We start from the raw sequence: 24676 nt of genomic DNA on the forward strand, positions 1-24676 counted from the left end.
ATGTTGAAACAAAACACAAAAATTACATGAACATCCACTTCCATTCATCATTTTATGTTATGACCCCTCATCTGAGCTACAACAAATAAAAAACAATAAAAAAACGTCTTTAAATAAAAGAAAAGGCTAAAAGTCCAATAGTTAACAAAATAAAGATTGTTTAGGGTTCTTCATCTGAGGAGAGACCAGAAATTATCTTTGACAGGCTCATCTCTGATGAGTTTCTTTGAAATGAATATACAGTGATGAATGACAGAAAAATAGAATATATTATTTTTGTTTGTTATTGAAATCTTTTTGGGGGATATTTTAATGGGGACAAGATCATTTTTATTTTTACTTTACTATACTGAAAAGCTTAATTGGTAGCCTACGTCTACTTTATCACTGTTGCAACGGTTACACAAGTCAAGTGCAAAATATAAATAAAAAGTATATACACTAAATGATGCAAATGTGTTATTTAACATACATTTTAAAGTTTTACTACATTTTCTTCCTGGAATCCACCTTGGAATCCTACCCCCCCTGTTGGGATCAGGATAATCCCGCTATCCAAATCCTACTAACAAGTTTTGAACAACACAAACTGAAGGTTTGATCCAGATTAAACTAGGATTGGATTCCGTGATCCATTCTGAATTCAGATTCCTTCTTTTCCTTTTGAACAACCCATTTTCAAGATTTGATCCAATCTGATAACCAAAATCCGATCACCTTACCTTGGAACAACTGGCTCTTTTGTTAAAACCATGTCCATTCACTATAAAATGCTTTGTCTGGGGCAACAGGCTCCACCATGTGGTACTTGATAGGCCCTTATTCCCAATTTAATCCCAATCCGAATTTATTTTAGACCACATTCTGATGAGACTTTAAAGGTCCCATGACATGGTCCTCTTTGGATGGTTTTACATGGCCTTAATGGTCCCCTAATACTGTATCTAAAGTCTCTTTTATATAGACCTTAGTGGTCCCCTAATACTGTATATGAAGTCTCTTTTATATAGACCTTAGTGGTCCCCTAATACTGTATTTGAAGTCTCTTTTATATAGACCTTAGTGGTCCCCTAATACTGTATCTGAAGTCTCTTTTATATACCCCTTAGTGGTCCCCTAATACTGTATTTGAAGTCTCTTTTATATAGACCTTAGTGGTCCCCTAATACTGTATCTGAAGTCTCTTTTATATAGACCTTAGTGGTCCCCTAATACTGTATCTGAAGTCTCTTTTATATAGACCTTAGTGGTCCCCTAATACTGTATCTGAAGTCTCTTTTATATAGACCTTAGTGGTCCCCTAATACTGTATCTGAAGTCTCTTTTATATAGACCTTAGTGGTCCCCTAATACTGTATCTGAAGTCTCTTTCCCAAAATTCAGCCTTGGTGCAGAATTACAGCCACTAGAGCCAGTGGAGGCTGGGGCTGTGGCCTTGACCAACTGCCACTTTGCTCGTTTGAAAGCCATGATGTCTCTCTCTCATGGGTGGGCCAAATTCTCTGGGCGGGCTAAACAGAGAAAGGAGAAGAAAGATTCCAGATCAACCCATCTGAGCTTTCATTTTCTCAAAGGCAGAGCAGGATATCCAGGGCTGGGTTTACACCTATTGCCATTTTTAGCCACTGGGGGATCATAGGCAGGCTGGGGGAACTCATATTAATGTTAAAAAAAAACTCATAAAGTGAAATTTCCATGCCATGGGATCTTTAAACAAACAATCAGGGAAATAAGCACCCCTCTTCCTGAGTCTCCTGACAGAGCTCCAGCCAGCTCACAGCGGGGTCTGTAACGGTCAACAGGCCGGGCAACAAGCCAGCGACCCCGGCAGGCACCGGCCGGCTGTCACGTCAGACTGTGGAGCCCCTGACGTCCGACAGAGTCGGAGCAAATTGGCAATTAGCCATCAATTTTCGTAACACGCCTACATAGAAAAAAGTCCTAGAAGGGAATTTATTGATAAAATAGCAGACCAACAATGTATAAAGTTCCCAGTTGTCAGCCACAACAGCAATCCATGGTTGTTGTGATTGTTGCAGCGCTTTGCACACCAAGACACTTAACTTTGAATTCCTCCCACAGCTCCGGCTCTGATGGAAAGACCTGCGTCCTGCCAGCCGACGCAGGCAGTCTGAACGCGGCCTTAGATGTGTAAAATCTGTGAAGTACGCCTCAGCCCTGCTAATTTGGAATAATGACAAAAGCAAAATGAGAGGCGAGGAGGAGGACTGTCGAGCAGCAGAACAGGAGAGGAAGGAGGAGTGGATTCATCAGAAGCCCTATTATGGAGCAGAAAACAAGCAGACAGATTGTGTTAAGGCGTTGAGTGTCTCACCTGGGCATAGTTATACCCCCTGGCCTGATTAGGAGAGAAAAGCCATGAAAATGAATAAAAAAATAAATGACAACAGAAGTGAACAAGACAGCAGTAGGCCTATACTACAGATGGTTACTTGTCCAATTAAGAACTATTATCACTCCTCTGACTACTGAGAAAGAAAACAGGTAGTGTGAGATGTGTAAGTGTGTTATCTCATAAAAGTCTCATTTTATTCTGTAGAGTACATACTACGCTGACAGCACCCTTTAACGGGGTGGCTGCTAATAGGTCTCACTTTAGTTGTTACATATTTACATGAACTGGCAACATGTAACAATGGGGGGGGGGGGGGGGGGGGGGCATATTCTGTTTACCCTAAACGTCTAGAGAGAGCGCTGGCTGGTGGTGCATCCTATATGTTTTCTTGAATCAACTGTGTTAACTGTTAGCAGCTAGTGCAAGTAGTCACCATGTAAAGTTTCTGGCACCACCGATTGGATAGGATTTCATTGAGGACGCGCGTACAAAAGAATTTCGCTGCGTGTCTTTTGGGTTTGACTGGGCACAAGCCTGCTCTGGATCTTGTTAACAACCCTGTGATGGTGAGCCGTGGCAGGTGAGTCGCTTTTGTCAGACTAAAAAGCCCGGGTTGAACTAAAACGTATGTCCTAATTACAGTGAACTAGAATTAGCTGGAGGACATTATATGTTTTACCCAAACAGCAGGGAAAAAAACAAGTCAGGGTTTCACGCAAATTCTCTTAACAAATGCAAAGGATTATTTCTGGGTATGATTGAAACATAACGTAAGCAACAGAAAGGTATTGAACGTACCGGATGTATTTCCATTTTAAGTGAAAAAAAAAAAAAGAGTTGAATTCAACTTTATTCAGTCCCTCCAGGATTTTGCAGCCTTTTTTGACTTAGTTGCGGCCCAAATTGCCTGATGTTGCAGGAGATTTTGTAAAAAATTGCGATAAAAGTTTTGATGTTTTTTGTATGTTTATTGCAATTAAGTTTCGGTAGACAGAGAAAGTTGCAAAAAAAGTTGGGATTTTTTTTTTATAGTTCTTTAAAGAGAAAAAGGAAACCTGATTTTTCCTAGTAACCTTACCAATAAGGCTGAGGATGCTGCAAAGGAAAATGGCTGGTGGATTTAAGACAAAAAAATAATTATTTATTGAATGAATAAAATTTGAACATGTCTGTCAGCAGCTTGTTGATCTTTATATTGTTAGTTAATTTCCTATCCTGGCCTGGGACACACGTTCAAACGGTTTGATAAGGTACTTAAGGGACTTTAACTTATCATTGCACTTACAATAACGAGCGTAGCTGTCCTCAATTTAGATCCTCCTGTACGTCTCATCTCTGTTTTTTCCTGCATCCACTGTGTGTGTGCGTAGGTGCGTGCGTGCGTGCGTGCGTGTGTGTGTGAACGCGCACATGCGTTAGTCGCAGGGGGTACTGAGCAGCAGCAGTGCCCTCTGCAGAGAGCCAACAGGATCGAAACAGCTGCAGCTTTCAGCGGCTTCAGATTCGAAAATCGTACATTGATGTCAAAATGTATCCAGGTTGGCAGGACGGTTTGCATTTTGTTGGTGAATGTGAGATATTTGAGTCACACGCGTCTTGTCTTCATAACAGAAACAAGGAAATTGATTTGGCGACGTACGTGACGTGGACCCGCTCTCACTCCCGCTCGGTCATGGGCTCTCAGAGTCACATGCTGCTACAAAGTCTAGCACATGAGACTGCTGGGAATGGTTGAAGTCAAAGGAAACTCCGTTTATTGGTCAAATTAGCTTAAAAGTTGCGTGATTGGTCAAAATTGCGGGTTGCAACAAAGTAGCGGTGATTGGTTGAGTTTGCGCGAGTTGGCGCGATCGCGACATCGCGAAATCCTGAGGGGACTGTTTAATCTAACAATCTAATAATACAGCAGGAATGCAATGAATGGAAGATGTTTAGAGTGCCCATATTATGAGAAAAAACACTCATTCTGTGATTTGGGGTGTTATTTTGTATCTCTGGTGCTTCCACACGCACACAAACTCAATATAAAATAAAGAAATAACAAAACTATCCATGCGGTTTTGAGTGAGATACAGTTTCTGAATGTCCCCTGCCTTCAGTCTCCAGGTGAGCTGTTCAAAATCTGTACGGCTTTCTACGTCACTAGCTGAGACTAGGCGGCTAACCGTAGCATGCTAGCTCATTCTCAATGGCAAAACACTGCTACAACATACACTAGTTGACCATAATCTCCAAAAGAACTACTTCCATGTCCCTGTTCTGCAGGTATTCCACTAGTCCCCCTCGTCTAGAAGAAGTCTCCCAGCTAATCCTGCCTTGTACTGACCAAAGCTGGAGAAAGAGTTGTCTAGCTGATGGGATCTTACCTAGCTACTGAGCATGTGATAGTATCGAAGTGAGATGTCTCACTCTGTAGCTAAAACAGAGACCTAAACACGCAGGGTGAAAACAGGATCTGCAGCAATGTGCTGTACAACATAAATATGGTGTTTTTGAAAATGAAACCATGTAAACCTTTTCTGGTACAACCTCAAAATACAATTATGAATCTGAAAATGAGCATAATATTGGCACTTTAATGTTTTAAACAGAGGAACCTATTAACTATAAATATGTGCTGTAGATATAAATCACAGCTCATATCGGACCTGGCTCCTGGTGTAGGCTCTTTGATTGATTCCTTTTAGATCAAAAAAGAGAAGAATGAATGCTGAATATCAGCACGGACCGCCTCATGGATCATATTTCAGCAAGATTATCCATCCTCAAGACAGCAGTTCAAAGTTATTCAGCTCTTGGCACATACAGATATAGATACAAAGATTTGGTGCAATGCTCTCACAGTGCTTGAAAAGGTATCTTGATAAGAAATCACAATAGAAATGATCGGTTGGTAGCCGGTTTAGATATCCGACTTAATTTAAAGAGACACAATGTGTCTCTGCGTCAGAATTGCCGCAGACAAGTGTGAGTCAATGTGAGTTAATCAATGAGATGAAACAACCATGTTATACATTCAACAATGCTCCTAATAGTAATCATTTTGGAGTTCAAATGGTATCTGAACATTTGTACAAATTTACATGTGGGCTCTTTTTTAAGTAACTGAAGTCAATGTTTGTAAGAATTCTCATATTCCGAATTTGGTGAATGGCTGTCCATAAAGACAAGGACATGGAACCAAGTTTGACATATTTTCTCTCAGTAAATAAAAACATTGCACTCAGCAAAATATTACCAGAGATTTGGTAATAGAACAACATAGCACCGACAATAAAAATGGGGGAGAGATGGGTGCTTACAACGAACACTTTGGAGGGGCATTTAACGTTCACTTTCATTTTCTTTACCAAATAAGTTTGGGTAAATTCAAAATATAATTCCGTATACTTTTACTTTACTACATTTCAGAGGCAAATATTGAACTTTACCTCACTGATTCTGATCATTAACACAAAACATAATACAATAAATTACAATGCATCGTAACATATTGAAAAGTATATAATGTAAAAATGAAGGAGTACTTTTACTCTTGGTACTTCAAGCATATTTTGATGCTTACATTGTAATTTCCCCTTACGGGATTAATAAAGTATACATTATTATTATTATTATTATTATTATTATTACACAATTGCAGTTTACGTCAGTCTAAGTTTCACTGCAAGACTTTTACTTACAAATTTGACTTATAACAGAGTATTTCTATAATGTGAAATATAAATATAAATAAATACTGTATCATAAAAATTCATTAAACTATGTAAATACCATGCATATCCACACTCCTTATATTTCTTTATTTATATTTCTACTCTGATATTTCTATACTTTGTGCAACTGTAACACAGAGTTTCCCTTCGGGGATCAATAAAGTATTTCTGATTCTGATATTGCTTCTTTTATCAATGGCAAACATGCTAAGCAATATACTGCTGTGAACGGGCTGCAGCTAAACGCACTTTAGCCACCTAAAGAAAAATCTTTAAGTGGACACCATATTTGGAGTTTTTAACCGCTTCACTCATTTTTTATTTTCTTGAATATGTTGTCTCTTCCATTAACCGTGGAGAGTGAGCCAAACAGCTGATCTGCGGCTTGATACAGCGTGCTAGCACAATTGTGCTTCTGCATAAGACTACGAAGTTCTACGGTTGAGAAAATGTAGTGCCAAAGGAAAGGCCTGTCTGACAGCAAGGTAAAGCTGGGAAAATATTCTAAATATAGCGGACAATTGAAAAAATACTTTTTCTTAGGTGGCCAAAATATGTTTAGCTGCTGCCCCATCCACAGCAGTGCATTGCTTAGCTTCAGTGTCGGGACTCTACTTCAAAATATTCAAAGGATTCCTGGCATTATTTCTGCCTTCAAGGCAGCTCTACCTGCAACATGTGTTTGAAGCCCTAAAACTTCAAGACTTCCTAAGACAGGTTTTAACATTAAAGACATCTTTCAAACAAGGAACAGCAACATGGCTTTATAGCTTTTCAGCCCACAGCATCTCAAGCCCAGTGCAGTACCACCCACTTCCCAGCTGACTGGCAAATGTGTTTGAGAAGGCGTACAAGCTCCAAAGTAGGATCTAAAGACAGGATGTCGAAGACTTTCATTCTCTGTCTAGCTTTACATATCCTCTCGTAAAGCACAGACTCAACCCTGATGCTGATGTGTTTTTCAATGGCAGGCATTCCAGAGCCCATATTAAGAGAAAAAAAACACTTTTTCTAGGATTAGGGGGGTTATTTTGTGTCTCTGGTGCTTCCACACGCATACAAACATGGAAAACAAAATGCTGTTTTGAGTGAGATACGGTTTCTGAATGTCCTCTGCCTTCAGTCTCCGGGTGAGCTGTTCAAAATCTGCACGGCTTTCTACGTCACTAGCTGAGACGAGGTGGCGCACTGTAGGACATGCTAGCGCTAGCATGCTAGCTCGTTCTCACTGGCAAACACTGCTACAACACACACTCGTTCACCATAATCTCCAAAAGAACTACTTCCATGTCCCTGTTCTGCAGGTATTCCACAAGTCCCCCTCGTCTAGAAGAAGTCTCCCAGCTAATCCTGGCTTGTACTGACCAAAGCTGGAGAAAGAGTTATCTAGCTAGTGGGATCTTACCTAGCTACTGAGCATGTACGACTCCCAACAAAGATAGTATAGAAGTGGGATGTCTCACCCTGTAGCTAAAACAGAGACCTAAACACACATGGTGAAAACAGGATCTGCAGCAATGTGCAGTATAACATAAATATGGTGTTTTTTGAAAATGAAACCATGTAAACCTATTCTGGTACAACCTCAAAATACAATTATGAACCTGAAAAATGAGCATAATATGGGCGCTTTAAGTGTTCTCTGCACTCAGAGCTGTATGACCTGATGTCCATCCTCTTCTGAAATCCTGATCCATCAGTTTCTTTTTTTGTTAGTGATGAATGAACTAATGATGAATGAAATGTCACTTCAACTACTAAGAGTATTTGCACAAGCATGAGTCAGCTCTTCTAACATTTCTCAACAGAGCGAGAAACCTTAATCGTTAATTATGAAGAAAACTAATCACAGGGGAATGGGATGTGTTTAGATCACATAATAATAGGGAGTGGGGGGGACTTTTGTGATTGGGAAACAAAATATTATAGAAATTGAAATAGTAATTTGTGCAGGCTACAGTATTGAATGCCTTTCATCTACTGATATGTGTGCAGTCCACACAGCATCCACCACAGCACTTGATGCTGAAACATGTCATTTGAATACCATTTTAGTCACTGAGGTATTAAATAGCCTACTGCTTTACTTAAGAGACTAGACTGCAAGTGGGTGTAGTCTACAAATATTCTAGGAGTAATATTCTAGTAATGTTGCGATACCTTACAATATTTGTTGAACAGATGAAGACAGTGATGGACTGGGATAAAAAAATAATAATCATTTACAACACACCAGCCCTATTTCTGTCAATAACCTAGCTTGGAAAATTAGTGACTCTGCCTTCCGAGTGTATCTGTCCATGCACTTTGCCACAGTACAATCTTGAATATTTGCAGCTGCATGCATAAAATAACTTATTAAAATGAACCAAAGACATTAGTGGCCATAGACGTCCAAAGGGGGGGTGGCCCTTCTGGCATTTGCCCAAATTCCAGATGGCCAGTCCATCACTGCATGAAGATAGGTGATGTGAAAGCCTCTCACTGTAGGTAAAACAAAAGGGTCTTTCATCATGCACTACCCAGAGCGGAGGGGTATCTCATGGGGACAATCAAGTAGATACAGTGTAACATGGTGAGACCAAAATAACATGTTGACACACACATAAATAGCAAGAACAGTAGTGAGATAACATGTTGACGCACACCTAAATAGCAGTAGTGAGCACTCTGGGGGGTGATCTGCTCTCACCTGGGCCCTTTGTGTGAAATATGAAATAAACATGAGGTTGTCTCGCATTGCCTGAACTATCTCCACAGCGCTGTGGAGGAAGGTGACACCCCCCGATGTAAGTCGGGTGCAGATTTGAGTCGCGCATGCGTCACTTAGCAACGAGTGAAGATGTGAGTTGCGCATGCGTCACTTTGCAACAAGTAGCATACAAGATGCTAATGAGAGACTTTTTGTAATGTCAATACAGTAAAAATTTACCTACTTAACCAAGTTGGTTTACTGCTGGCTACAGGTCAGCATCAAACACAACATAGGTTGTCAATTGAATGGCGTTTTGAGCTAACGTTAGCAATCAAACAATCATAGATAGCTAAAACGTTCCAGAAATGACTGCTAGCTTTGCCACAAGCTAGCAATCAAACACAACAAAGGCTGTCACTGGAATGGCATTTTGAGCTAATGTTAGTCATCAATCATTTTTGTTATTGCCACTCTTCATTCTAACCCCAACCGGCCGTCAGACACCGCCTACCAAGAGCCTGGGTCTGTCCGAGGTTTCTGCCTAAAAGGAAGTTTTTCCTCGCCACTGTCGCACTGTTGCTTGCTCTGGAGGAAACTACTAGAACTGTTGGGTCCTTGTAAATTGTGTGTGGTCTATCTGTATAGTGTCTTGAGATTACTCTTGTTATGAATTGATACTATAAATAAAATTGAATTGAATTGAATCATAGATAACTAAACAGTTAAAGTGATGGTTTGGAGTAATTTCACCCTAGGGTCCTTTGTATGGGGCGCCGTTTGGAAAGCGGCTCGTGCTGAAAATAACAGCAACATTTTGTCACATTTAGCTTTAAATAATGTTTAAAAAACTGGTATGAAATTGTGAGGGTCACTTTCTTGCACATTTACAACAATATTTGTCAACTTGGAAATATTTTAAATAGTTAAATCCAAATATTAAATGTTACACCTAAATGTTAAATGTTAAATCTAAATGATAAATCTAAATCTATATGTTAAATCTAAATCTAAATGTTGAATCTAAATCTAAATGTCAAATCTAAATCTAAATTTAAATGTTAAATCTAAATATTAAATCTAAATCTAAATCTAAATGTTAAATCTAAATCTAAATCTAAATGTTAAATCTAAATATTAAATCTAAATCTAAATGTTAAATCTAAATCTAAATCTAAATGTTTTGTGTGAAACTAAATATTTAGCTAATACGCAAATTAAATGCCGGTAACCGGAAGTACCAAAATAAAAGCTTGAGGAGGTCAGTGTGTGTTTATAGTGTCAAATAACGAATAAAAATCATCTCATCCGGGGATATGGACTCTTGAACTTGGATAAACGTTAAAATAACTACCTAAAATAATAAACACAGTTGGGGAAAACTGTATTTGAAGAGTACTTTGAGTTTTTAGTGTCGCTTTTATGAATGGTGTTGGAATTATAGCCACTATAGCCAGCCACAGGGGGGGGGGGGGGGGGGGGGGGGGGGTCGGTCACGTTCGCTTGCATTAAGGCCAGCAAGAGCCTATCCCCGCCCGCCCCCAACAAGGCACGGTACTGGCAGGGATAGGCTCTAGCTGGCCTTAATGCAAGCAAACATGACAGATCAGTCAAAGTGATTTTGGTACTTCCGGTTACCGGCATTTAATTTGCACATTAGCTAAATATTTAGTTTCACCCGAAACATTTAGATTTAACATTTAGATTTAGATTTAGATTTAACATTTAGATTTAGATTTAATATTTAGATTTAGATTTAGATTTAACATTTAGCTTTAGATTTAATATTTAGATTTAACATTTAGATTTAGATTTAATATTTAGATTTAGATTTAGATTTAACATTTAGCTTTAGATTTAATATTTAGATTTAACATTTAGATTTAGATTTAGATTTAACATTTACATTTAGATTTGACATTTACATTTAGATTTAACATTTAGATTTAGCATTTAGATTTAACATTTAACATTTAGGTGTAACATTTAATATTTGGATTTAACTATTTAAAATATTTCCAAGTTGACAAATATTGTTGTAAATGTGCAAGAAAGTGACCCTCAAAATTTCATACCAGTTTTTTAAACATTATTTAAAGCTAAATGTGACAAAATGTTGCTGTTATTTTCAGCACAAGCCGCTTTACAAATGGCACCCCATACCTTTGCACCCCGACCTCGAGCCAAACAACCCCACCAGAAGCTTTTTTCCCTGGGGAGCAAAACGCTTTGCATCACCAGCTGATTAGCTCAGTGCAGGCGCTATTGGAGCCAACTGTGTATCTCATAAATCACTCACCAATAATGCCCAAAATGATACCAAACTTCTACAGTAGTAAAAATAGGTTGTGTACTCATTAAACCATGGATTGGGAAGTTTGTAAGTACACCAGGAGATTATTTTAAAGTAAGTGCTGCAGTACAACTAGCAGGAGACAAGTTATAATTGAGAAAAGTTTGGAGACACTATCTTATTTAATCATTAAATTAATAATTGTGTTTGTTGTAAACTGCAGTAAAAACCCTGCCAGAGATGCATATTCTGAAAGTGCCGTATACATGTCCAAAGAATGCTTCTAAAACCTAAAGAATACTGGAATATCCCACTTCTTAATTGGAAAACGCTGTTTTGAAAAAGGCCTTATTTGGAATATCCAACTGGAAAATACTGTTTTCATTAATGAAATAAAAATACATCTATTTTTATAGCGCTTTTCTAAACACTTACAAGAACTGTATCTAATTTGGTATATTGTCATATTCTGAATAATAGTGTAATATTGGTGTGCATGTAAACATAGTCAATGTCACAGGGTGTATCTTTAAAAAAGATTAATTTATGGTATTTTCCAACCAGTGCATTGTTCTAAAATACCTCAGGTTGTGTTATAGCGATATTCCTGAAGGACCACATCAAAGCCGATAGACTGTGTAAGGAAACATTCCTCCCATATAGAGGAAGGCACTGGTCAGTGGTAGAGACATTCCAATAACCGTATGGGAAAAGTCTCCGATACCACCTAAAATACTGCTATCGGTTTTTGGAAAGTACTAGACCTTATCGATCCAATAACACCAAATTTAGCCTCAGAATAAAATCAGCTTTAAAGTAGTTTATGTTCTTTTCCGTCACTGTCAAACTGGATAATAAAAGAAATGGCATTCATTGTTTGTGTTTGATCATGTTTCACAAAGAGTTTAACCTGAGCCAGACTGTACCAGGGATATACAGTTTTTAAAACATAATACAATATATGACACACGGGTATCAGATCGGTATTTGGTAACAGCCAATACACAAGTTCAGATATTGGAATCGGGAAGCAAACAGATGGTTTTGGACCCTCTCTAGGCAGTGGTGTCAATGGCTCCTGTGCAACAGATTGTTCAAATAGAAGCTTGAGATAGCAGGACGGAGGGGACAGCCCTGGTGCATCTATGCCCAGAGGCAATTCATGCAAGAGCTACTACAATGGGTGGGTTAAACAGGAATACAAATACTCACTCTCTCTCTCTCTCTCTCTCTCTCTCTCTCTCTCTCTCTCTCTCTCTCTCTCTCTCTCTCTCTCTCATGCCATCCATCAGCCTCTCTTATTTGTCCAACCCTGTCTGTCTTTAGTTTTGATTAACTCATTTCCTTGTTTGTCAAACCTTTTTTTATATATCTTTCTGGCACAGTTTAGCTTTTTCATCATCATGCCAAGATATTGGGTGGTGGGAATAAAGAAAATATGTAATTATGTTCAATCAAAAGAGATGCCAAGTCGGCATTTGTTCTTGCTGCTCATACTCTATGGGCAGTGTGGTATGGTTTATCATCTCTGCACTTTATCCATCACAGTCGACTGCCTTGTCTAATGAAAGTATTAAGGTTTGTATCCTCGTGCGGTGTGCATTAGGCTACATCCAGCATGTTAAAGATCCTCTCGGACTATAAACTGAGATATACAGTATGTTCTTGAGTATATTCGACCGAAAGGCATCCAGCGATGGTGCGACTGTGGAAGCAACAGTTGGTGGCATGTATCTGAGCGATGCCTTCTAAAACTGAAAGACGCATTTCAAAAACACAGTTTTAAAGTTAGCTCTGGTTTCACACTGATCTTACCTTCTGCTGCCTCCTGGCCATATCAGTAGGTTGCTTTGCGTTGAAGGGATAAGCAATGCAGCGCATCACAAACACATACAGCTGGAGTCTCTTTTTCCTCTCCTCCTCCTCTCTCTGCATCTTCTCCAGGTCCTCTTTCTCTTTGTCGTTGCCCACCGATGGTGTGGGGCTGGAGGGTCGGCCCCCGCCGCTCCCTCGGCCCCGAGGCTGGATCCCGGCGTCGCCTTCGGAGGCTCGGCCCGGTGACAGCCGGGCTCCTCCGAGGCTCTTCGGGGCCGCCACCTCTTTGCGCTCCACCTCCACTATCTCATCCCCTTCCTCTTCGCTGGAAGACGGGTCCAACATGCTGCCGAGGCTCGGTTGGAGAATAAAGAGGCTACCTGCTGCAAAGGTAAAACTGAAAAAGTAGGGGGGAAAGATGCCGATCAGCTTCAGCGTCAGCCACAGAGGGAGAGAGCCAGGGGAAGCCGCTGTGGAGACGCAAAGCTCTGCCTGTTGAGCGTTTCTGACTGATGCTCTTCAAGAATGAGAAAGCTGCCGTCAGACGAGTCAACCTCGGCAAGAAAAATGAAAGTGTTGTTTGCGTGATTTCCCAGCCTTTCAAGTCTACCAGACAGTGGCACATAGGAGGGATTTATCATGAGAGCAGATATAAAGGGGGAGGGGACGCAGGGAGGGAGAAAAGGAGGAAGCGTTGATGTGTAGGCTAGGTGCTGTGAGAGGGGGGGCTCTGCGCTGACCGCGGTGCTGAAACCCGACCCCCTGGCTGTTCTGGGATCAGTTTGATCAGGCTGGTCGCACATTAGAGCAACAGCCACCTGATGATCAATCTGAGTCTAAAGACGGCGGGTCACAGCACCAGACCGGAATAAAAGCAGTTTGGCTTTCACAATAAAAGCTTCACCATGGAATTCCAAAACATAAAGGATCAAATTATGATAACTAAATTATGAATTTAACGAATTTAAAAATATCTATCCATCTGTCTGTCTGTCTGCTGCCTGACTGCCTGCCCGCCTGCCTGCCAGTCCGTCAGTCCGTCAGTCTGTCTGTCTGTCAGTCTGTTCGCCTGCTTGGCTGTCTGTCTGTCACTTTGCCTGTCTGTCTGTCGGTCTATCTGTCTGTCTGTCTGTCTGTCTGCTTACCTAATATTGCAAATGCATTTGCAAAAAATAAAACTTCCAAAAATATGTATTGAGCTCAGCTATGATCTTTGGGTATGAGTCCCAAATCAAGCACTGCATGTGTAAACACTATGCTATATCATGTGGATACAGTTAGTTAGTTAGTTAGTTAGTTAGTTAGTTAGTTAGTTAGTTAGTTAGTTAGTTAGTTAGTTAGGGGGAGGCTGGCCTCTGAGCTGACCACGGTGCTGAAACCCCGACCCCCAGCTGCCCTGGGATCAGTTTGATCAGGCTGGTGGCACATTAGAGTAACAGCCACCTGATGATCAATCTGCACCAGACTGGAATAAAAGAAGTTTGGCTTTCACAATAAGAGCTTTCCTACTCTGGGCTTGGCATACAGCCCAGTTCTTATGGACTGAGAGCGCCACACTCTGCAATTAAGGAAATCTCTTTTTCAGCTATGTATTTGGCAAGACACAGCTGATCTGCAAATTGAGAAAACACCAAATACAGAATGTGCTGCAAACATAACAACAGAAACTGTTTTAATTTAAAACTGTGATTATTATAATAATTAAGGCCTTTCTAAATACCAAGTATGCTTGGTAGTCCAGACTTGGAAAGTTCGACTCAAGAATTCAATCTCCCAGGGACGGGAGGATGCAGTACGGTCGTCCTGCAAATGGAAAAGCAGCATAATTGATGACGTCACCATCTCAGCTCAATATCTTCACTGTAATGTATATTGAAATAAGAAAATGAAAACGACAAGCTTGCCTCTTTTCTTTTAATTTTAAAAGCATATAATTACAGTTGTGTTCAGAATAATAGCAGTGTGTTTAAAAAAGTGAATAATGCTCAAAACTCTTAGAATAGTTTTTAATTAGTTATTGTCATTAATGTTGATGACAGCAACATTGGAACAACATTGATCTATAGTTATCTTTATGATTGATTAAGCATTGATATTTGGTTTGAAAAATTATTGATATGAAGTTGACCGGGAAACAACCTGTTGTTGAAAAGCCATCGACATGTAGTTGACTGGGAAATATAAAATCCATCAGATTTTGGTCGACCGGGAGGTGGTAGACCAACGTACTGCAGACACACGCCTTTTGTTTTTGTGTATTTTTTGGGTTGCTATTAAATCATCAAAACTTTCCTCAGTTTCTGCTTCTGCCTTTTGGGTCTGCCATTCTCCAGCTTACCATAACAGGTGAGGTGGCGGTCATGACAGTAAAGTTTATCCCGAGAACAGTAACTGTCACGTGACAATGTGACAAAACAGCTAGTTAAGACTAGAAAATGTCTACTTGGTGCACATCCCAATGCTAATATTAACAGTACTAAGTAAGCTGAATCATTGAGGTTGAGCCCATGGTCCAATGTTGACCAAAGGCCATCATCCCCACAGGTATACAGTTAATATCATTAGTAACACCTGTACTCATCTGCCTCACATCTGCTAATTGACATGTCCTGCAAAGAGAGGAAAAAATGGCCTTCATTAAAGTTCCATGATAGTGGGAGTAGTAGCAGTAGTATTAGTAGTAGTAAAGGCTGTAGTAGTGGTTCAGATGCTGGATGTCATTTGTGACACTTATCATGGAAATTACTGTCTGGGCTCTAAAAGTGAAAATCATATAAAGAAACATGTCATGACTTGAACAGCACAAGACTTCACTGAAGATGCTGATATATGTTTATCATATTCATCCATAGGCAGCCCCGGGGAGGGGCTTGGGGTTGCTCTAGCTACCCCTAGGATTCACATAGCACCCCCTCAGCACCCCCCAAGAAATTGCTGTGGTGTAAAAACATATACTTTAATTAATGTTGGTAATTTATATTTAAAAAACAAATTAATACATTAATAAAACTAACAACTTATTTTCAGAACAAAAGCGTGGAGCATCCAATAGGGGTCTATGCAAGAACTTTACTATCTCTGTCTCGTAGCAGAACATTACAGTGAAAATGTGTTTTACAGAACTGAATAAATGGATCACCAAATCCAAAGCTCTATAGCGCACAGGACATTGGTTTATCATAGCCCTGAAAACGTGTTTGAAACAGGTTCAGTGGTCTATTCAGATATATTAAGTTATGCAGATATGAAAAACGTTACATTGTTACCATACTGTATGTGCAAGTATTATGTGAGGATGCATGTGTGCATGTTTTTGGGTGTGTGTTCATGTGTGTAGCTGGCTTTGTCTGATTATTTGGCCTGATGCATTACTTTTCTGCCAATATATGTTAGTGTAAGAAAAACCTGCATTGATAGTTGTGTAAGCCCGGCTTTTTGGCAGGTATTTGAAAGATGTTCGGTGGGCATATCAGAGTTACATAGTGCTGTTGTTTCGGCAACTTCAGTGCATGACAACCATCAGTCTGTCTCGTCGCTCGCTTAGTAAACCGCTGCAGAGGTAGGAGCGTATTTGGGCACGTGTGTGTAGGCTTCGTGTGTCAAGGGAAACTCTAAATTTTAGAGCACCCTCACTAAAACGTCAATCAACCCCATAGCACCAGCAAAAAGAGATATCTGGCGCCGCCACATCATGCATACACTTTTGTATATGAGATTCGGAGGCCAAACACCACCGTCACTCCCCAGTGTGAGTCGGGTGCAGATTTGAATCACTTTGCAACAAGTAGCCTACAAGATGCTAACAAGAGACTTGTGTAATGTCAATACAGTAAAAATGGACCTACTTTACCAAGTTGGTTCACTGCTGGCTACAAGTTAGCATCAAACACAACATAGGTTGTCAGTTGAATGGCGTTTTGAGCTAACGTTAGCATTCAAACAGCCATAGATAGCTAAAACGTTTTTGAAATGACTGCTAGCTTAGCTACAAGCTAGCAATCAAACACAACAAAGGCTGTCACTTGAAAGGTGTTTTATAGCTAACGTTAGCAATCGAACAATCATAGATAGCTACGTTTTTGAAATAATTCCCTTCTTCTGTTATTGTTTGTCAGACTGTACAATGAACACTGTTGACTGTGCAATATCTAATGTGCCATTATTAGCCTAGCCTACTGTAGATCTGTGCATAATTCTCATTTGTGCAATTTTCAGAAGTGCAATTTTACTAATTCATGTGGAATTATTGTATAATACAGTTTGCTATATCTGACTTATGTGCATTGCCCTTCAACAATACTTTTATACTACTAGTATTTATTTATGCCACAGGTGACTGTATAAGGCATAGTCTATTTTAGTCTCATTTCATGTACATTAACGTTGTTTATATTTTACTGTTAGAACGGTACTTCTTTGTTTGACATTTGTTAATGCTACTTGTACACTTATTTATCTCGGCTCTTGTCTGTGTGGGACAAATAAAGGTTTTCTTATCACAGATTTCAGTATGACACGTCAGGCTGTAAACCGATTAATTCTGAGCCTGCTTGACTCCAATCTGCACTCCATTGGGGAGTGACACCATACACGCATGCGTGTGTGCATGTCTGGCAGAACTTGTTGCTATGGCGATTTGTGCAGGGAGGGAGTGGAGGAAGGAGGGGCAGAGTGTGTCTTAGAGAGGTCAAACATGTTTATTCGGTGTCACAGTTGTGAGTTTCTGTTGTAGTTTTTCTGGTTTTATTTTGCAGTCTCTGTTCTCTCCCTTGTCATGTCTTGTTTAACTCCCGGCCTTGTGTTTCCCTCCTGGCTGATTGTCTGCCCCGCCCTAATGTGTTTCACCTGTTCCTGAGACCGTAGCCGTTTCCAAATGTCAAGGAAGGCTCCTCCAAAGCCAGAATTTGGAGGATGCTACGTCATCGACGTCCGTCTAAGGATCGTTCCAATGTCGAGGATCCTCCGAATTCCTCCAAGGACTGAGTCCTTCGATCAGAAAATTTCCCATAAACAGAGAAGGATGCATAGGTATATCCTTCGCAGTCCCAAATCACCCACAATCCTATGCGAGGGGCCCTTGCCGGTGTAACGCCAAATTCTGTGACCATCGTATTTTGTGACTGTAGGGGGCGCTGTTGCCACTGGGCAGCTTGAGCTTACTCACCCAGACGACAGTGTTACAACTTTGTTACAACTTTGTTACGCTATCAGCGTAAACTGCATGCTGTTTATAATGAAGGCAAGTTCAGCGCCGAGTTTATAAATTTGTTTTTCCAACATATATATATAAATGAGATATAGGCTATATCGCATTTTAATTGACTAGTATCTAATCGTAAATCTAAATAAAGAAACAAACATGTATGTGTCTGTGTGTGTTGTGTGTGTGTTTATTCTGTTGGCCCCTAATAAACATCATAGAGTAGACTTAATCATGAGGATGTGGTTGAAATAAATAATAAAACTACATCAGCAGCATGAGACTGTTGCCTAATATACAAGAGCCGTGGGAAGAAATGATCAATAACCAAATAATAATTTGATTGTAATTGTGAACTCATTGCGAATTGTCCCCATAAATAAATTCATGTATATTTGAACATTTCCCAATTCACCTGTCACAACAACCAAACCGTTTCAGGGGACCTATTTTAACTTTATACGTATAGACAAAAACCACTAACCACTCTGGTCAACATCTGGTCTGAGGCCCAAGGGGTCACATATTTTGACAGCTGTCGTCAGAATTTATGTGACCCTACTGTAACTTGGCAGAAATCACCTGTAACAACAACCAAACCATTTTAGGTGACCTATTTTATTTTCCCATCTATAGCCAAAAACTGGCATCACTCTCATTTGATGTGGCTTATGTGGCTTATGTGACCTTGTAGAATGTAGGCCTGTGGCAGCATGTGACAGCTCACATGTGAAGGGCATCCATTTGCTCGTTGTTATTATTGATAGTCTGCATAACTGCGTTGGCTTAATCTGTTGGTCCTATCTGTGCATGATGGATCATAACATGTTTATGGATCTGAAGAAGTATCTTCTTCAGGGGGAATATCCTAAAGATGCCGATAAACATGAGTGTTACATGCTGAAGAGGAGAGCCTCTAATTACTGCATGATTGATAAGCTAATTAGCATTGCGATAAATGTTGTAGGCTAATTAGGGAATACCTTGCACACAAAAATACATATAGGCCTATTTATAGCTATCTATTCATTTACAGTAACGTGCCCAAAGTACACCATTGGAATTTAGTGAAGTAACATTAGCTTACTAAGGTAATTTTGATATTGGTGAATAGCTTACATTGCTAGTCTATAAACTACATTAGAAACAAGGGATCCCTTAAAGAGGGAAAATGTAAAGTTGTGTGCAGTGCAGCAGAGGTGGATGCGCTGTTCAAGGAGTTTCACTACAGCAACATCGGTGGACATCTTGGACAGCTGAAAACCAGAGATGCCAGTTCTCAGCGGTACTACTGGCCTGGCATGTCTACAGACATGGAGAAATGGATAGGTGCTTTATTCATATTTTTGGCCATACACAAATCACACGACTGAAAACAGTGGTTGCCTTAAAAGTTGCGGCGGGTCCTGAGATCAGCTAGGCTGAAATCTCTTTTTTTTTACATAACAATTCTAGTTTAGCGCATTGTTTATATCTATTATTTTAATTAGCCAGTCAGCATAAAGGATGTCACAACCTCCTCAAAAATCAGTGGCGTGATCAATGGATGGCCCCTGTTTTGTTTTTTTCATCCTGTTTTCCTTTTCTTTTTCGTGTTTCTCCCAGGTCTGGTGTTGTTGGTCTTGTCTTGTGTTCTCCTGAGTGTCTGCATGTTCTGTTTCTTGTTTTATTTTGAAGTCTGTTTTTTGTCTCGTCCTGCTTTTAGTTTTACTTCCTGTGTCTTCCCGCTCTTGTGATTACCTGATGTTTTCCACCTGCGTCCCTGCCCTCTTGTCACCTGCCTCTTGTTACCTCGTTACCTTGTGCATTTAATATCTGTGCCTCCCTTGTCTTTTGTCAGATCCTTTTGCTTTACCTAGTCTGCACTGCACGTGCGTACCAGCGTTTCTTCTCTGTGAGTTCTTCTCCCCGTGAGTGGTCCTCCCTGTGAGTTTTTGCCATCCTCTGTGCTTCGGTTTCTGTTTTTTCCCTGTTCCGTGTCTTTCTGCTTGGACTCTGTTTTGCCTTTTGTTATAATAAACCCCTTTTTTTTTTAAACCTTTTCCGCCTGACTGCTCATCTCTGCATCTGGGTCCTCCATCCCTGAGATCGTAACAGACCCTTTCTTTCTCCACTGTACGCACTGTCAATGACTTAACAAATAATATGAAGTTTAATCAGCTCAAAAAGTATAATAAATTCATGTTTTCCAGGTATCACAGCGTACAGTATACCAGAAAAATAAAAAAAGATATAAAGCTTGAGACGGACTACACACGAATCAAGGTACAAAATCCAAATGAAGCCTATAAGCTATCATTGTTTTAGACATTCATTAAATTTGCATTATTAATATGTTACACTTGCTTCTTCAAGCTTCAGTTAAATTTGATTTGATTTAATTTACAAATGTAACAATATGAATGCTTAAAATTTTTCTTCTATTAATGTCTGTTTTGGCAGAGCAAGGTTCCATTTGAAGTGATTGGAATGGGCCTAGTTGGAAGGTTGGTCAAATCTGACCAGGAAAATCAGTATATCTCTGTTATCATGGACTATTGCACCAGATGGGCACAGGCATATGCCATAAAATCTAAGTCAGCTGCAGAGGTTACCAGGTGCATCCTAAAATTTCAGTTTGAAGTGCCAAAACGGATTCTAACTGATCAAGGCAAAGAGTTTGTCAATACTGTAAGTATTTTTATTTCTGCAACAGAAATAGTTAATTGTATTTCATAATGTCCATTGCCATGCAAACATCCTAAAGGAGATTATACAAATGTATGTTAGTCCATTAACACATAAATATGTGTTTTCACACAACTTGTGTAGATCAGCACTGAGGTCTGCAAAGTGCTTTGCATTGAGAGAAGCCTCTGTGCCCCATACCACCATCAGACCAATGGACTGGTAGAGAGGCTCAATGGCACCATACAGAGAGGAAAAAGACCTCCAGCTGTGTGTGTGAGCATTCCCATTACTTAATGTTTTAGAGCTCTTACAAAACTGGTGGAGGACAATCCAAATACCTGGGACCAATATTTGGACGCAGTCATGTTCGGGCTGCGCACAAAGAAACAGCTCACAACACAGTTCCCGCCAAATTACTTCATGTTTGGGAAAGAAGCACGATACCCATCCGAGGTCCCAGAACATTATCAGGTACAAAAATATACACATTTGTGTCTCCTAATTTTGTGTAAATATTTGATAGTAATGCTTTGTAGATAATATCAATAACATGTTTCCATAGTTTGACGGTTCCTTTGAGGATGACTACACCAACAAAGAGGTTGCCATTGACATTGAGCGACATGAAAAAATAGTGAACATTGTCAATGAAAACGTTGAAAAACTGCATGCCAGAATGAGGGGGAAGGATTTCAAAAAAGGAACAGCCAAGCCTTCAGATGGGGGATTTGGTGTGGAGGAGGAATGTTCGCAGCGAAAAGCGGAAAGGGGGAAAGCTGGACCCAGATTATTTTGGCCCCTTCAGGGTAACCAAAATAGAAGGGAAAAGTGTTGATGTTGGATTCAAAGGGTCAGTCCATACACAATGTCAGCATTGATCACCTAAACCCCTACCATGAGGAGACCCCAAGAATACCTCAAAATTGAGAAGACATCAACTGATCTCTCCCCCCCCCCCCCCTTTACAGCCACTCAGTGTTACCTCCCCTCCATCTCAAGCTGCAGGCCCCTCACTGGCTACAGGCCCCTCTGTAGCTGCAGGCCCCTCTCCAGCTCCACAACCTGCTCAAGCAGCAGGCCCCTCAGTAGCTCCAACCCCTCCCCGCTCCAGAACCCCCTCACTGGCTCCAGAACCCCTCAAGCAGCATGTCCCTCTCTGGCTACAGGCCCCTCACCGGCTCCAGAACCCCCTCAAGCAACATGTCCCTCTCTGGCTACAGGCCCCTCAACGCTCCAGAACCCCCTCAAGCAACAGGTCCCTCTCTGGCTACAGGCCCCTCACCGGCTTCAGAACCCCCTCAAGCAGCATGTCCTTTCTGGCTACAGGCCCCTCACCAGCTCCAGAACCCCCTCAAGCAGCAGTCTCTCTCTGGCTACAGGCCCCTCACCGGCTCCAGAACCCCCTTAAGCAGCAGGTCCCTCTCTGGCTACTGATGTTTCCTCCAGCTCCACTGGGGAATCATCTTCTGGTGTGGACCTCCTTTCATTAATTGTAATGTAACTTAGATGAGTAGCTCTGATGAAGTGCATCTGTTGAAAAATAAATGTAACCAATTCCATTTAGGTTTCAGTGTTTAGTGAACATTGTAAAGATCTTGTACTTTACCTAAGTATAACATTAATTTTATTTTGACATTCAAAAACAATACAATTGATATACTTAAACAGCTTAAAGTTAAAATATACTTGTAATTTACCTTTCTAAACTCCTTGTCTACCTGTCTCTTAGTTGATCAATGCATACATGGCCCCACAGTAAAAAAACAAGAAAGAAACACTTCTGTCGACTCATTTGAAATGACTCTGTGGGAGGGAAAGGGCTCAAGATTGAAGGTAGCGTGGTAGAGTTGTTATTTTACTTCTGATTTGTTTTTTGTTAAATGGTTTGTATTATAATTTTATTTAAGTGATATTGTAAATGTTTATGGTCTTTTTTTTACTGCGATACAAAAAATTACGTCATTTTGGGTTCCGTCCACGAGCCCAATCACTGGATATTGGCAGTCAGATCAAGGACCTCACCATGTGTATTGCTGACCTTTGAGAGCTATAATGTTTCCAACAACAGTGTAAGCATAGGTGACTAAATATCCTTTTCTACAGGCGATCTTTCCTTCTGAGAGAAGGAGCCTTGGGGTGGATCCCATGGGAAATGATTCCTTCAAACTTAAACAGTGTTTGGAGTCTACAAGGTATATGCTGAAAATGTTACAACAAGTGTTGCTTTTAAAAAACAACCAAAATATCTGAATGTCATTGTCATGTTTTACTTTTGTATACCTTTCAGGCCTTTGTCAGCAAACAAGGTTTTTCAAATGTGAGGTTTTAGTCTCTCTCACATCAACAGTTTGATGGTTATATGTTACTGATGTACTATGCACTGACAAATGAGTTATTTAAACTTATTTCATAATAGTATGCAGAGACATTACTGCAGAGGAGTCTCTAAAAATCTCAATGAGACCTCAGCCGTGAACAATTACCGGAGAGAAGTGGCCATGACACGCTAATGAACTGGGATTTTGTTTTTTCCTGTTCTACAATCATAAACACATTTAGCGACGCCGTCCCGCTGACGGGACTGTTTGTGTTTTGTTTTCTTCACTCATAAATTGCAGCATTGATCTTCATAAACACGCTCATGCAGCACACCATTTGAAAGCTTAAAGTCTCATGATTCGATTAGGCCCACACACAAAGCAAAGATGACTTAGTTTATAGGTATAATCATGTCATGAAGTAAGAAATACTTCTGTGCTGCTAGTGTCTAAAGTGGAGTGTGCATCCATACCTTTTTTTTTGTGTGTCTTCATTTACAGCGAAAAGATCGCCAAAACCTTTTCTCCTACATCACCAACAATCCAAGGAATTAAAATCTCCAAGCCATTGTATCCAAAACAAGCTGGTTGCCTCACAATCTTGTAGTTTCTGGCCGATTTCAACGGAAAAAAGTGAAAGTTTATCATTTGTGGGTTTTAATTGCTTCTCTCTTCTGCTACACTGTTACTGAGCACACCAGTGGATTCCTGACGTCGAGCATTTGATTGACAGGTGATATAAGCCAATCCCTTACTGTAACCTGAGATGCCCCTAATAGAAGCCAATCATGTTGCAGAGTTCAGGAGGACCAATGTTAGGATTGACATCTATTCCTTCAGTTAAAACTAGATGTTGAAACCAGCCTACTTGTTTAGCCAATAAGAAGACAAATTGATTGATACCAAACTTGCCATGAAATTTTAACCCTGTGATGGCTGCAGCTGTGTCAAAGCAAAAATAGGGCCTTAGTTATTGCTTTCACTTATTTCTATAAATGTATGCATATAGTTATTTCAAGTATGTGTGTGATTGATTTGGATGTGTTTTTGTATTTGAGAAGTTTTGTATTTTGCACTTTTTTGGCCTTTTTCTTTGCACTTTTCAAAAGAAAATAAACGCACATATGTGTAGAAATAACTTCATAAAATATCCATTTTCTGAGTGTTTTTCTTGATTTTTTTCAGTATTAAGTTGAGACATGTGGCGAGGGTACTAGCTTTGTGTGTAGCCCTTCTGATATGTTCACAGTAGTGTTTAATCATTTTACAGATGCTTTACTTGGACGGAAATAGGAATTCTCTATTCTAACCTCTGTAGCTCTGTGTAAGTAAGGCCTAGAATCACACTGACACTTGAACAAAAAATGTTAGCTCCCAATGACTAGGCACATCCCAGAGGGCTTAAGTATATGGGAAATGTATCACTTTTTTTGGTAAACACATTTAGGCGAGAAAAGCATGCATTTTCAAGTGTCTCTAAAGAGAAAAGATTAATGTTATTTCATGTAAGCACTACCCTTAGTCCCTGATATTAGGAACTATTTTGTGTTAATAATATTATTAACTGCAGTGCATTTCTATGTTAATTGGTAAGCTGAAACTAGAAGAACACTGTG

At 40.1% G+C, this 24676-nt stretch overlaps 1 protein-coding gene across 1 annotated transcript in view; it reads right to left on the reverse strand.

Annotated features, from left to right (window-relative positions):
• Nucleotides 1–13529, reverse strand: part of LOC116676169 (calcium-dependent secretion activator 1-like) — a gene marked incomplete at its 3' end in the record, with an annotated part of 39927 nt that extends 26398 nt beyond the window's left edge. Inside the window, exon 1 of the mRNA XM_032507474.1 lies at nt 12873–13529. Within this exon, the coding sequence (XP_032363365.1) occupies nt 12873–13217 (345 nt within the window). The remainder of the gene's footprint in view (nt 1–12872) is intronic.
• Between the last annotated feature and the right edge of the window lie 11147 nt (nt 13530–24676).

This window comes from Etheostoma spectabile, unplaced genomic scaffold (assembly GCF_008692095.1).
Source record: "Etheostoma spectabile isolate EspeVRDwgs_2016 unplaced genomic scaffold, UIUC_Espe_1.0 scaffold00002773, whole genome shotgun sequence".
NCBI classification, from domain to species: domain Eukaryota; kingdom Metazoa; phylum Chordata; class Actinopteri; order Perciformes; family Percidae; genus Etheostoma; species Etheostoma spectabile.